This window comes from Eptesicus fuscus, chromosome 3 (genome assembly GCF_027574615.1).
Source record: "Eptesicus fuscus isolate TK198812 chromosome 3, DD_ASM_mEF_20220401, whole genome shotgun sequence".
NCBI classification, from domain to species: Eukaryota; Metazoa; Chordata; class Mammalia; order Chiroptera; family Vespertilionidae; genus Eptesicus; species Eptesicus fuscus.
Genome location: NC_072475.1, coordinates 100,223,058 through 100,237,980, shown reverse-complemented (window position 1 = coordinate 100,237,980; position 14,923 = coordinate 100,223,058). Strand labels below are relative to the sequence as shown.

The 14,923-nt window shown below is 36.2% G+C and overlaps 1 protein-coding gene across 1 annotated transcript in view; it reads left to right on the top strand.

Moving 5' to 3' along the window:
- The window catches only part of ROBO2 (roundabout guidance receptor 2), a 744,230-nt gene that overhangs the window by 68,667 nt on the left and 660,640 nt on the right, over window positions 1–14,923 (top strand). The window contains exon 2 of the mRNA XM_054710136.1: window positions 5,120–5,446. Coding sequence (XP_054566111.1) covers window positions 5,120–5,446 — 327 coding nt within the window. The remainder of the gene's footprint in view (window positions 1–5,119; window positions 5,447–14,923) is intronic.

Genomic DNA, 14,923 nt, shown 5'->3' with positions numbered 1-14,923 from the left:
CAAGCTCTTGAGGTTAGTGAAATTGTTTCAGGGCACTTCATGTGATGGACAGCCCCCTCTACTGTTGTGATTTGAATTCCCAATGAGTTTGGTTGAAAATTCAGCTGTCTTTTTTGTTTGTTTGTTTAACCAAATGATGGGGTTGTTTTGGTCCAATAATGTGGTAGTTTAATAGTTTAGTGGTCCTTCATATGGCCCAGAACCTCTTTGGAAATTTGATGAAAGCTACGGTGGCCCTCACCACTTCTTCATCTGGCTCACACATGAATACACATTTTTAGACATAATGTCAAAGAATTCAAGGACCTACCTAAGGCCTATCCATTCTAAGGGTCACTGCTCTGCTATAGTTGTGTAATGTCTAATTTTCCTATTTTATTTCATTTATCTTTATTGCTGAAAGTAATACAAATGCACCCTTTTTTCCCCCATTGACTTCTTCTAGCTTGCCTCCCTCTTCCACCCCAGGCCTTCCCCACACTATTGTCAGTGTTCATGGGTTATGCAAATATTCATACAAGTTCTTTGGTTAATCTCTTCCCACCCACCCACTTTCCCTCTGAGATGTCTGATTTTAAAGGAGCTCAGAATTAATCCCCTCACTTTGAATAACATCAAAACTTTTATATTATAGCTTTACTTTGCTCATCTATCATCTATCTATATCTATCTATCTATCTATCTATCTATCTATCTATCTATCTATCATCTATCTCTGTCTATCTATCAACAATAATCTGGCTAGTAAGACCTTTCAACTTCAGTTTATGCCCTATTAGCTACTGCTGGCCTTATGATTAAATCTAAAACCTAAAATTATAAATGAGGAAAATAACCGAACTGTTGGTTAGAGTGAACACAGATTGTTACAACGCCTTGTATTAAATTTGTTCACAGTGCTTCTTCTCATAACTTTTTAAAGACTTCTCTATTGAGATATAATTCATATACCACACAGCCCAGCCATTTAAAGTATGCAGTATAATACTTTTTAACTTCATAGCACTGTGCAACCATTACCATAATCTATTTTAGAATATTTTCATCACCCTGAGAAGATTCCCCAGTCTCTCTTCATCCCCGACCCCATCACCCACCAAAGAAAACCACAAATTTACTTCCTGCTCTAAGGATTTTCCTTCTCTGGACATTTCATAAGAATGGAATCATATAATATGTGGCCTTTGTGACTAGCTTCTTTGACTTAACATGTTTTCTAGGTCCATCTATGTTGTAGTGTTTATTAGTACTTCATTCCCATTTATTGTTGAATAATATCCCATTATGTAGATATGCATCATTTATCTATTCATAAGTTGATGGACATTTGTTTTTTTTCCACTTTTTTGTTATTATCAATAATGCTGCTATGAACATTACATTGCATTCATGTACAAGTTTTTGTGTGGAGATAAATAAGGTTCATTTCTCTTGGATATATACCTAGCAGTGAGATTTCTGGGTTATACATTAATTCTAAAACACTTTGAGGAATTCCAGATTATTTTCAAAAGTGGCTGCAAACATTTTATATTCCCACTAGCAATGTATGAGACTTTCAATTTTTCCACATCCTTGACAATATTCATTTTACATTTTTCTCATGATTGCCATCCTAAGAGTTATAAAGTATATCACATTGTGGTTTTGATTTGCATTTCTCTTATAGCTAATGATGTTGAGCATCTTTTGATGTGCTTATTGACCATTGTGTTAGCTTTTTAGGATAAATGTCTATTTACATCATTTGTCCAATTCTACATTTGGTTACTTGTATTTTTATTTAATTATATGAGGTTTTTAATGTAATCTAAATATAAGTCCCTTATCAGATATATGATTTATAAATATTTTTTTCTGATTCTATGGGTTGCCTTTTTATATTTTATGTGTTTTTTTTTCAAGCACAAACATACTTAAATTTGATGAAGTCCATTTTATCTGTTACTTTGTTTGCCACTTGTACTTTTGGTGTAATAACCACGAAGGTTTTCTCTAACTCAAGGTCATGAAAATTTGCTCCTATAATTTTTTCTATTGTTTGATAGTTTTACATTTTACATTTAGATTGTATATTTTTTTTGAAATTTTTATAATAGTAGAAATAAAGTTAATAGAAAATTACCTAAATGTGACAATACTAAAATAATTTATATATATTATAGATAAATAAGTAAAATTCTCTGAGTTGAATGTGCTAGATTCAGTTTGGCTATTTTGCCTATTTTTCTCTTATAAGTATACTAGAGGCCTGGTGCATGAATTTGTGCATGGGTGGGGTCCCTCGGCCTGGCCAGCCATTGGAGTCAATTGGAGCCATCTTGCCCATTCCAGGGGGAGGGACCATGGGATATTGTGCAGACTGGGGGCGGGACAGCAGAAGTTGGCTGGCTGAGGGAGGTTGGCTGTGGGAGTTCACTGACCACCAGGGGCAGCTCCTGCATTGAGCGGCTGCCCCCTTGTGGTCAGTGTAGTCATAGTAACTGGTCAATGGGTCGTAATGGTTGCTTAGGCTTTTATATATATAGACTATTTAAAATTTTATTTGATTAAGTATTAATAAACAGGGGGGCAAATGTAGATTTACAGTTGTGAGTATGCTAAACACTGAGTTTATTCTTGTATTTTTATAATTATTGTACTATTTTTCATATGAACAACTGAACCTACTTTTTCCAACCCCTGTACTTAAGGTCTTACCCAGGCCAAGTGTTTAATAAGGTAGGGAACTATTTGATATAGTAAATAACAGTCTGATAACATGGACGATTGACTTGCTTAGTTTTAAAAATAGGACAACTTTGACAGTTGTGAGAATGTAGATGACTGCATATGGGAGGTTAGAGAACAAGGAGGCTATCTGAACACGATGATTGCAGCCTACCATATGTCTATGACATGAAAAGCAACATAGAACTCTTGATGCATTTCAGGATTAGAGTCTATGGCTGTGTGTCCAGACATTTACATTTGGGAATATGCTACTATTTGCAAACTATGATTAGCCCTTTATATTTAAACTAGAGGTCCAGTGCATGAAATTCGTGCACTGGTAGGGTCCCTAGCAGCTGCTGGCCAGGAACTTCCTCCCTTCCCCCAGCCGGCCCACCCCCTGATCGAACTCTGGACAACTTCTGGTTGAGGGGACAATTTGCATACTATGGTTTCATTATATAGGATACTTTGAAATATTTTTTTGATTATTGTTTTTTAAAATAATTCTTATTTTTTTATAGACAGCAAATTAGTTTATTTGAGGATGTGCTTTAGGGCCTCAGTACTTACAATATGTGTCTTTCTATATTACTGTGATACAGAATGTACCTGTCCATGTTTAAATGCTTTGCGGTTCTTTAGTACTTTTTTTTGTATTTTAATTCTGACCTGTGTACTGTGAATTACTCTTTTGCTGTAGGTACCTAGCACTTGCAATGTGTAAGTTCCTTCTCAGATCTGATGAGATTACAAATGGTAATCAGCAACCTTTAAATGTTAAATCTCTTTAGAAAAGAAAATGTTTATTTACTTTTACCAAATTAAATTTCCTCTGTAAAAGTAAAATATTAAAATTTAATTAATATTGAATATAAATAAACACTATTGAGGAATAAATATTACTTCTGTGTATTGTGCATAAATGTGCTAATATTATGTGACTGGCTGGAAAATTTTATGAGCAAACTTTTAAAATCCCATATGTACATTATAATTGTCCTGAGATGTCATTATTTCTTCCAGTATCTCCTTTGGATTTATTTTGCATTTGCTAGTAGGACCTTTCCACACATAATGGCCATTGACACTTTATAAATTAAACATATTCAAAACAATAAGTTATGTAAAATGTTCATTTAAAAATACCAACAGGACTTCCTCTTGGTATGTCTTATTTTCCTTAGTAGCCCTACTTTCATTGCAGTCACAAGGAAGTCATTGGTACCTATCACTCTTCCTTACTGTATGGTGATATACCAAATTCTATCAAGCATTGTTTTGTAATATGCCTTATAGCTTTCTCTTTTTTATACTTTCAGCATTATTTCTCAAGGTCAGGATTTTTTTGTTTCTTTGTTAGTTCTCTGGGGTATTTAAACAACTCTTAACTGTCTTTTTGCTTTCATTGCTACCAATATTTTACACTACAGACCCTGAGTGTCTTTCTAATACACAGGTAGTCAAGGTACTGTTCCTTCAAAATCTGTTAGCCTTATAGACTAAAATTCACACTCCTTAGTATTTAAAGACCTTTTGTCTCAGGCTCCAAGACTACATTTTACCCTCACCTACCACATCAACTTTTCCCCTGATTATGAAATGTACAGTGCATGTCGTCTAATTTCTCTTCTTTTGCTTATGTTATTTCTTCAATCTGAATGCCTTTCTCCCATATTGACATATTTTTATTCTTTACAGCTCAATTTAAATGCCACTGTTTTTGGGAAGCGACTTCTTAATATGTTCTAGTTAGAGTTAACATTTTGCTTCTCCTTTTCTTCCTATAATGCATTTCTTGGACCTTTATGCAACACTTATTTCATTTTAACATAGTGATTTATGCTTAAGGTCCTCAGTCAGACATATCTGGATGTAAATCCTGCCTCTACTGCGTATCTCCTCTACATTCTTGGGCAATCAATTTAATTTCCTAAGCTTCTTCCTTATCTGTTACATTGAGCTAATATTTGTACCTAATGTGTGGGTCTCTTTTTATGTTAAGTCTAATAACAGCACACCAGTATGATAAACAGCATCCATGTATGTGTTCTAGGTACTTGGGCGCTTGGCTTTCTCCCCAGGGGAGAGTAAGCACTTCGAGGACAGGAATTTGTTTTACTTGCACCCAGTCCAACCTGCTCTCTTTTGGTTTTGTTGGTCATGACTCATGGGACATTAACTGTAACTTATTAGAATTAACAGTAATTTATTGTTATATTGTCTCATTACACAAAGGAATGGGGACGACTTAGGAGATACATAAAGAACAAAAGAGTAAAGCGAATAAAATAGCAATGAGTGCATTTTGAGTAAAGAGTTTCATTTCACTAATGTCCACCTGAATCGAACAAAAGCTGTCACCAAGAAAATGCCAAAGCTTGTCTTTATTCTGTCGTGTTTTTAGGATCCCGTCTTCGTCAGGAAGACTTCCCCCCACGGATTGTGGAGCACCCCTCAGATGTCATTGTTTCCAAGGGCGAGCCCACCACCCTGAACTGCAAGGCAGAGGGCCGGCCCACACCCACCATTGAGTGGTATAAGGATGGCGAGCGGGTGGAGACGGACAAGGACGACCCGCGCTCCCACAGGATGCTGCTGCCCAGCGGGTCCTTGTTCTTCTTGCGCATTGTGCACGGCCGCAGGAGTAAACCCGATGAAGGAAGCTACGTCTGCGTTGCAAGAAACTACCTTGGTGAAGCAGTGAGTCGAAATGCGTCTCTGGAAGTGGCATGTAAGTGAACACAATGAACCGCGTAACTGGCGTGCGCATTCACTTCGGTTTATTTGTAGTGAGCTTTGTCCCCATGGATGCCCAATACCTAAAGAATAAAACAAAACACTCTGCATAATTTTACTTTATCTTCTCTGGAGAAAGCTAGTCAAAATGATACCATCCCAGGGTGTTGCAGTAAATGTATTTAGATTACAGCACCGTGGTGATTGTTGGTATGTTACAGCAAGGTGGGATGCTACTCATATGTAAAATTTGAGTTGTTAATGAGAGATAGAATCAAGCATTAAAGTTGGCAGTGTTAAATGAAAAGTTTGTTTACCATGCCAGCAAATACAAGGGATGAATTCAATATTGTACCAATTTTTGTTACCTATTTGTAACTAATATATATATGTGTGTGTAAATCTAACTTTTATCAGACAATTTCTGATAAAGGAATCATTACTCTAGCTATGCTTGGAAGAACACAACAACAATAATGCCAACTATACTTTATTTATTTATTTAATAGAAAATTCATCATAGAAGATATCTTATTTCTGTAGAGACAGAATGTTCATACATCAGAGGGTCTAAGTCTTGGGAATCAGCAGTAACTAAGGATTTGCCCTGATTTTGACATTGAAAAAATATATTTATTAAGCAGATAACCCAAATAACACTAGTAAATCACGATATCAATGCTTTGTAGCAATTTTTACATTAATTCCAAAACTTCATGAATTATTTTCCAGAACAAAATAAAAAATATGATAGATTTTATTTTTCTGGTTTACAGCAAGGATTTGGTATGGTAATTTAAACAGTATGATATATTTTTTTTATATTTCTATTTTGAGGAAATATTTTATCTATAATTAATTGTGAAAAAGATGGAAACAGTTGAATCTTTAAAAAGTTTGTACTTTTCAACTTTCTGGTTGTACCATAGATAGAATTTAGGCAATGACATTTTGCCTGAAAAACAGGTAATTTGCTTTTTGTAAATAATTTTAAAAAGCAGTTAAATTAAATTTAGTGAGATTTGAAACATACACAAAACCTTAAGAATGCAAATATTCCTAACTTCCCTTTTTTTTGAAATATCTTATTTCTGGAACTTTTCAAAAATATTGAAATAATTCAATGTCAAATCCTATTGATCTTTTTTCTACCAGGCCCCTTTATAGTAAATATAACAGGCATTATTCTCCCTTTTATAGATAAAATGAAATAACTAACCGAGATTTCAACAGGTTAATGGGGAATTCAAGTTCAGATCCAGGTTATTTTAACTTTCAGTTTTAGAAAATTGTGCCATATTTGGTAAAACTAAAATAAAATCTGGACTATTTTATACAAATAAAAATTATGAATTTTGAGTTTTTAAATTTTATCTACTTAACAGCAAATAACTATTTTTATTGATGTTTAGAGAGAGAGAAAGGGGAGAGAGAGAGAAAGAAATATTGATGTGAGAGCAAAACCTTAATCAGCTGCCACCTGCACCCCCCCTACCAGGGATTGAGCTCCCCAACCCAGGCCTGTGCTCTGACTGCAAATCAAACCCGCAACCTTTCAATGCATGGGACGATGCCCAGCCAACTGAGCCACAGCAGCCCAGGCAGCAAATAACTATTTTTAAGCTTAACTAACCTTTCTTCTCAATATTAAAATTTATCAAAATTGGCCAGCCATTTTGTTGTTGGACAGATATAATTTCTTTTTCGAAGCCTTAGTTCTATTAAAATTGCTCTCAGTAAACATGCATCTTGTATTTTTATTTAGTAACCTGAAGGATTGCTTTCTTTCCTAATCCCATCATTAATAATGAATCAAACTGTTTTAAGAGGAAAATTTAAAATAATGACTTTTTTCCTGTAATATGACAGTAGCTTTTAAAAAAAATTTAAATCAATGAGCTTTGAGAAATGCTAAAAATATTTCTGAACTAGAGAGGAAAACACAAGTCCTCAAAATTGAATTTAGCTAGTGAATAAAATTCTTTCTTCTAATGCCATGTCAACAGTTCATGCCATTTGAGGCAATACAAGATCAAACAGTATTCATTTATATGCATCTTTTTCACATTAGCTCATAAGTATTCTGTCTTTCCTTGTGTTTCATAAAAAGTATTAATATGGAAATTAGGGTCAAAACATTGAGATTTTTCAATAATATTGTAATCATTGTATTTTTATAAAATGGTATAAATATGTGTTCCTCTACCATATTATAAAAATACTTGATCTTCATATTTATGAATGCTTAACATAAATGCTCAATTATAGAACATCATCTCTTTTATATACATTAAAGCAGTGGTCAGCAAACTCATTAGTCAACAGAGCCAAATATCAACAGTACAACGATTGAAATTTCTTTTGAGAGCCAAATTTTTTTAAACTTAAACTTCTTCTAACGCCACTTCTTCAAAATAGACTCGCCCAGGCCGTGGTATTTTGTGGAAGAGCCACACTCAAGGGGCCAAAGAGCCGCATGTGGCTCATGAGCCGCAGTTTGCCGACCACGGCATTAAAGGAATGAATGGAAACCTAAAAACATTGTGTATTTGGAGAAATGCAGGTGGTTTGATATGAGGTGGGTGGGCAGCATATGTTTGAAAGGTAGGCAAGTGCTGATTCATAAAATCTAGTCATTTTTGTTCTGTAAAATGAGAGATTTTGAAATGAAGGAGAAATAAAGATTGGTTTAAAGCAATGATGATTGAAATCAGAGAGGAATTATGAAGCTGCCAAACAACTCAGAAGAGAGTATATGTTAGATTTTAAACTGAAAGTAGCAGTGAAGATTAAAAGAAGCAAATAGTTTAAATCACATTAAGAAATTATAAATCTTATCACTTTATGGTCAATTTGTGAGATGATATATATGTTTGGCAGATTTACTGTATATATTGCTACCATCTCTAGGAATGACAGCTATAGGACAAATACCTAGCAGGAACCAGAGATTGAAGTTACTTTGGCTGTATTGTTTGCCAGAACAATGAGATGTGAAGCTGAAAATACCTCATGTTCTATATTTTTTAAAAGCTTCTGGAATTGAGAAGAAAGGTCTTCCCCAGATAGAGGCCAAAGCCGTGGGAGTAGATAGAAGTAGACATGGTTGCCCAGGCAGGCTGTGTGCCCAGTGGTTAATAAGGGCCAAGACCCCTCCCACTGCCTGGAATCCCGATATTTAATGGTGGGCAAAGGAAAGAAGTGCCGGTGAGGAGGCTCAGAAGAGGTGTCAGAGTTTAGGGGATATCATCAGGGAAGGGACAAGAAAAATAAGACGATAATTTTCAGAATGAGAAGTCGTTGGCGATGTACTAGTAAATGCCGCACGTGGGTCAAGTAAAAGGTGTCTCTGGGCTCCAGGAAAATGAGTAGGTGGTGGAGCTGGAGTGCTAAATGCTCCCTGTTCTTCCGAGAAATTAGCTCTGGAGTGTGTGAGGGAACAGGAGCCGGTCATCTTTGTTGTGGAGATTGGTGCTGTGCATTGCAGGGTATTTAGCAGCATCTCTGGTGTTTGCTCAGGACCCTCCAACCCCACAGTGACAACCAGAATTGTCTCCAGACGCTGCCAAATCCCTGGGCAGGAGGGTAAGGGGACTTGAATTCAGTTAAGAATTAGAGATTTAAATGCATCTGGCTTGTCAAACGTATATAGATAAGTGGGAAGTAAACTTGTTGCAACTTTTATTGTGAAATGATTAATGATAAAATTATGATTTTTTTTTTTTACACTCTTTGCGTCACCTTGGTTTTCATTCTTAATTTAAATCTTAGTTTCCGCTGTCTTGGCTGGTTGTATAGAAGTCCCCCTGTTCCTCAAAAAATTAAAAACAGAGCTTCCATTTGACCCAGTGATCCCACATCTAGGAATGTATCCCAAGAAACCAGAAACACCAATCAGAAAGGATATATGCACCCCTATGTTCATAGCAGCACAATTTACCATAGCTAAGATTTGGAAACAGCCCAAGTGCCCATCAGCAGATGAGTGGATTAGAAAAATGTGGTACATCTACACCATGGAATACTATGCTGCTGTAAAAAGGAAGGGACTCTTACCATTTGCAACAGCATGGATGGAACTGGAGAGCATTATGCTGAGTGAAATAAGCCAGTCAGAGAAAGATAAATATCACATGATCTAATCATTTGTGGAATATAATGAACAACATAAACTGATGAACAAAAACAGATCCAGAGACACAGAAGCATCAATAGACTGTACAACTTCAGAGGGAAGGCAGGGGAGCGGGGGTAAGAGATCAACCAAAGGACTTGTATGCATGCATAGGAGCAAAACCCATGGACACAGACAGTAAGGGGGGGAAAGGGGGGCACGGGTGGTGAGGGTATGTGCTGAAGCGGGGGAGTGGCCGGAGAGAGGCCAATGGGGGAAAAAAAGAGACATATGTAATACTTTTAAACAATACAGGATTTAAATTAAAACAAAACAAAACAAAACAAAACAGTCCCCCTGTTCTTTACCGTACTGTATTCTCATCCTTGTTTTTCTTTAGTACGTACTTCAATTTTATGTAAGGGAACAAGATAGTGGAGGGAAAAAATATATACAGACCCAATCATTGTAATGTAGATTTGAATCACTTACCTCATATTTGCTTTCCCTCTTTGGTTTTACTTTGGGGGGGGGTTGGGTTGAGGGGAGGCGGGAAGCAATCCAGAAAGTACTTTTCAATAACTTGATCTGAAGGAAGATCTTCTGGCAAACGTTTTACATTATTTAAAAAACAGAATCTCAGGGTCCATAGTAAGGCTTAAGGCACTGAAGAAGTTAATGCAGTTTTCCAATGGGATCACCGAGAGGGCCAAGCTTGGCTAGTGCGGACAGGATTCCAGTTTGAACACCAATGCGCCTGCCTGTGTTGGGAGCAGAGGGAGCACCGGGTCCGCACACAGATTGCGGCTGCCTGTGATGCAGCCTGGGTCAGGGGCAGCCCCCAGAGAGAGCAGCTGTAGCCCCAGGTGGTAAATATATGACAGCAGCTTGATCTATCGACCAGGGTAAAAGGGAGTTCTGGCCTAAATGAAAATTCATGAAAAATTGATGAAGTCCCAGATTATTTTTTCCGTTTTCTTTCCTCAGCGCTCTTCAGAGAGAAGAGATTAAGGTGCTGCCTGCTCAGTGGAAAGGAGGTTGTGGTGTTGTGGTTCAGAGTTCAGGGGTCACATAGAAAATGACCTTTTCTTTTTCTGCTTTCCTTACTTCTAAAGCAAAATACAAGAGCTTTTCATATTAGCTATGATTTACCTTTGCTTTGATAAAAATAAAATAAAAAAATAAGATAAAAATAAAATGGCTAAACATCTAAAAGTTGGCTTTTGATGCAACTACTAAAGAGAGGATAGATGGGATTCATAATGTAATTGGGAACTAGAAATATATTAAATTCCATGACTGCAGTGATTTCTTTCTTTTCTTCCCCCCCCCCTCTTTTTTTTTTTTTGGTTTCCATGTATCAAGACTCATGTTGCAAGAAAGTCATTTAGAGAAGGAAAAAGTCTTGCATTATTTATAGGTCACAGATTGCTAGAATAGCAAAGCTATGGGACACCCTACAAACATAATGATCTTGTTTGCTTTAAATCCCACACTAAATTGATGTTTTATCTATATAAGGAAGGGAGGTTACAAAAGTAGACTGACTTCAGTAAACAGAGGTTACAGGTGGCATTAAAAATGAACACAAAGTAAATAGTTTCTTTGATATTTCAACTTAATAAATATGTTTTTTTCTTTCTAATTTTTTAAAGCTATAAATGACTGTTATGCAGGGAAAAATACCTTTATGTTTCATAAAAATAAAAGGTCAATTAAATTGGAAAACAGACTAAGAGCCATGGAGAGCTTTTAAAAAATGCTTTATTGACATATAATTCATATGCCATATAATTTACCCATTTAAAGTATACAATTCAGTGTTTTACAGTATATTCAGAGTTGTTCAAATAACACCACAATCTAATTTAGAACATTTTCTCTACTCCTAAAAAAAATCCTATACTCATTATCATTCAATTCCCATTCCCTTGGAAACTGTCCCAGTCCTAGGCAAACACTAATCTACTTTCTGTCTTTATACATTTGCCTCTTTCAGACTTCTATACAAATGGAATCATATAATATATAGTCCTCTTTGACTAGTTCCTTCTCCTTAGTATGTTTCCAAAGATCATCCTTGTAGCATGTATCAGTACTTCATTTCTTCATATTGCTGAATAATAGTCCATTGTATATATCAGTGATGGCGAACCTCTGACACGCGTGTCAGCACTAAATATTTAGATTTTGGTTTATTAAATACAATTATATATAACAATTATACATTTATGTTATTTAAACTATAAATATCGCAAAATAATGTTTTTTCCTCAAAGTGACACACTACCCGAGTTATGCTCAGTTTTTTGGTGAAGTTTGACACACCAAGCTCAAAAGGTTGCCCATCACTGGTATATGTATATACCAATTTCATTCATGCATTCGTCAGTTGATAGATATTTGGGTTGTTTCCACTTTTTGTCTACTATGAATCATGCTGCTATGAAACTTCTTATACAAATTTTTGTGTAACTATGGTAAAATTTGCAACTTACCTTGGTTATAAATTTAAGAGTAGCTTTTCTTTGTCATAATATAATTTTATTTAACTTTTTGAGGAATTTATATGTAATTTTAAGTAGAGATTAAATAGTGTTTATTATTGCCATTGTATTAACTATATCTAACTTCTGTCAGTAAAAAGCACAGCTATGGAACATTGACAGTATTTGATAAATATATGTTACACCACCTGTGTCATATGCCCATATCCTCTATAATAAACGGCTAATATGCAAATCGACCAAATGGCGGAGCAACCGGTAGCTATGGCGTGCACTGACCACCAGGGGGCAGATGCGCAACATAGGAGCTGCCCCCTGATGGTCAGCATGCTCCCACAGGGGGAGCACCACTGAGCCAGAAGCTGGGCTCATGGCTGGTGAGCGCAGCAGTGGTGGTGGGAGTCTCTTCCACCTCTGCAGCAATGCTAATGATGTCCACCTGTGGGGAGCAGGCCTAAGCCGTCAGTCAGACATCCCCTGAGGGTTCCCAGATTGTGAGAGGGTGCAGGCCAGGCTGAGGGACCCCTCTGAGTGCACAAATTTTGTGCACCAGGCCTCTAGTTTAAAAATAAAATAAAATTACTAAAATATAAAATAAGTAACAATACGAAAATATAGAATTACCACAAAGTCTCTATTTTTTGGACCCAGTTATTTAATTCAAGTAGGTATGATTTGATAGAATAAATTCTGAAATCACTTCTACTAGAACATGCTGACTTTGGCCCCATTTAAGTTGAATAATCTTGCTGTTTGATTCTTTACTCCATAGCATATTTTTATGTAACAAGTTTGTTTTCTCCTTATCTATATACTTCTGTCATATTTCTATTTGTCCTAAAAGGAGGCAATGTTCTGACTTCTCAGGAGATGATAATACCTTTTCCTAGAATAACTAACATCACCTTTCCCTTCACAGTTGCTTATCCTTCCAAATGTCCTTAGTTGTTTTTGTTTTGTTTTCTTCTTCACTTGTAATGTTTACAATAAGAAATTAATGATGAATTATAATAGAAGTTCATTTAAGTAATTTCAGGAGTGAGGAAACAGACATTACACGACTTTCCTAAAACACATAAACATGCAAACAAATCTGTCCATTGAAATGCATACAAGGCCATGAGTTGAACTGGAATTCATGGTCATAGATTTTAACCATAAAGAATATTGAAGCAACTGGCTTTTTCATGATTCCTGTAGTTGCATTTCTAAAAATTTTAAGAGAAAATTCAGAGTTTTTGTTAGGGTGAGTCAGATATACAAACAATTGAAAAACACTTATAGCTCAAGGTACTTAGGCCACATTAGGGCTGAATTCTGCCCCTGTCAATTTCATATGTTGAAGCCCTAATCCCTAGTGCCTTAGAATGTGACTCTATTTGGATGTAGGTCCAAATGGTAAAATTAAAATGGTGCAATTCTAAATTTAGGTTTTAGGGTGGGCCCTTATTTAATCTGAACTGTGTTCTTATAAGAAGAGAAAATTTGGACACGTAAAGAGACAGTAAGGATGCACATGCATAAAGGAAAGACACAGGGAAAAGATGGCCATCTGCAAGCCTGAGAGAGAGGTATCAGAAGAAACTAAACCTGCCAACACTTTAAATGTGGACTTCCAGCCTCTAGAACTGAGAGAAAATAAATATCTTGTTTAAGCCACCTGGTCTGTGGTACTTTGTTATGGCAGCCCTAGCAAGCTAATGCAGGCCATTAATATTCCAATGTGAGTAACACAAAGTCAGAGATTGTGTTAAGAGGGAAGTAAGTGATGAGTATCATATACTGTTTGCACTCAGCAGATTTTGTACTTCCCTGCATCCACAATGTTGGTCTGAGGCTCTTTTAAATAAAATCTGTAAACTCAATTGAAAGCATTTTAAGCCATGAATCTGTCAGCATCAAGGAATCAATCTAAAACATATTTACCTGTAAGCAAAAGACCAAGTGGCAAATATTTTGGTATTAGAAAATAGATAATCTTAGAGGATATATATATATGTATTCTCATGCACACATCTGTGTTATTTGGGCTGTTTTGTGTGTATACCTTTTAATTTTGTGATACTTCATCACATTCTTTTAAATACAGGCTTCTCTTTTAGTCTTTACAACTGAAGATGCAAAGTTGCAGTGCCTGGGGAACATGTTTGAATTTATGATCTATCCTATATAATAAAAACCTAATACGCAAATCAACCGAATAGGGGACAACTGATGGAAAGACTGGTAGCTATGATGCACACTGACCACCAGGTGGCAGACACTCAAAGCAGGAGCTGCCTGCAGGCCCCAGGCCAGCCAAGGTGGGTGCGAGCGGGGGGGCGGGGGGGGGGCACCCGATCACCCCGCTGGTCGCCCCAAAGATTGGCCCTAATCACCGACCCGGCCTAGGGACCCTACCCATGCATGGATTTTGTGCATCGGGCCTCTAGTTTAAATATATATTAGGCTGAATTTTTATATTAGATTTCTGTTGATTGAATTAACTGTGTCCAATCCTTCTTAGCACAAGTCTCAAGTTGCTATTCACTCAAATTAGCCTGAACTAAGTCTGATTCCAAGGAAAATACATAATGAAGTGAAATCTTGATGTTCTCACCTTTTCAAAAGATTTTTTCCAAAGACAGTATTATCCTGATCTCTGCAGACATATAAATCCTATCCACGGAATGATACACAAAATGTTCATAGTGTTACAAGGTGTATCAATACAAGGGGTTTTGAGGTTAGCTCTTGTTTTCAACTCCAGAAATCTTTTTTAGATAAAGTGAAGAGTATTCAAGGTTTTGGAGGGTTTCTCATCTACAAACCTTCAATTCTATTTCAACTGGTGTATAAATAGAAATTGATT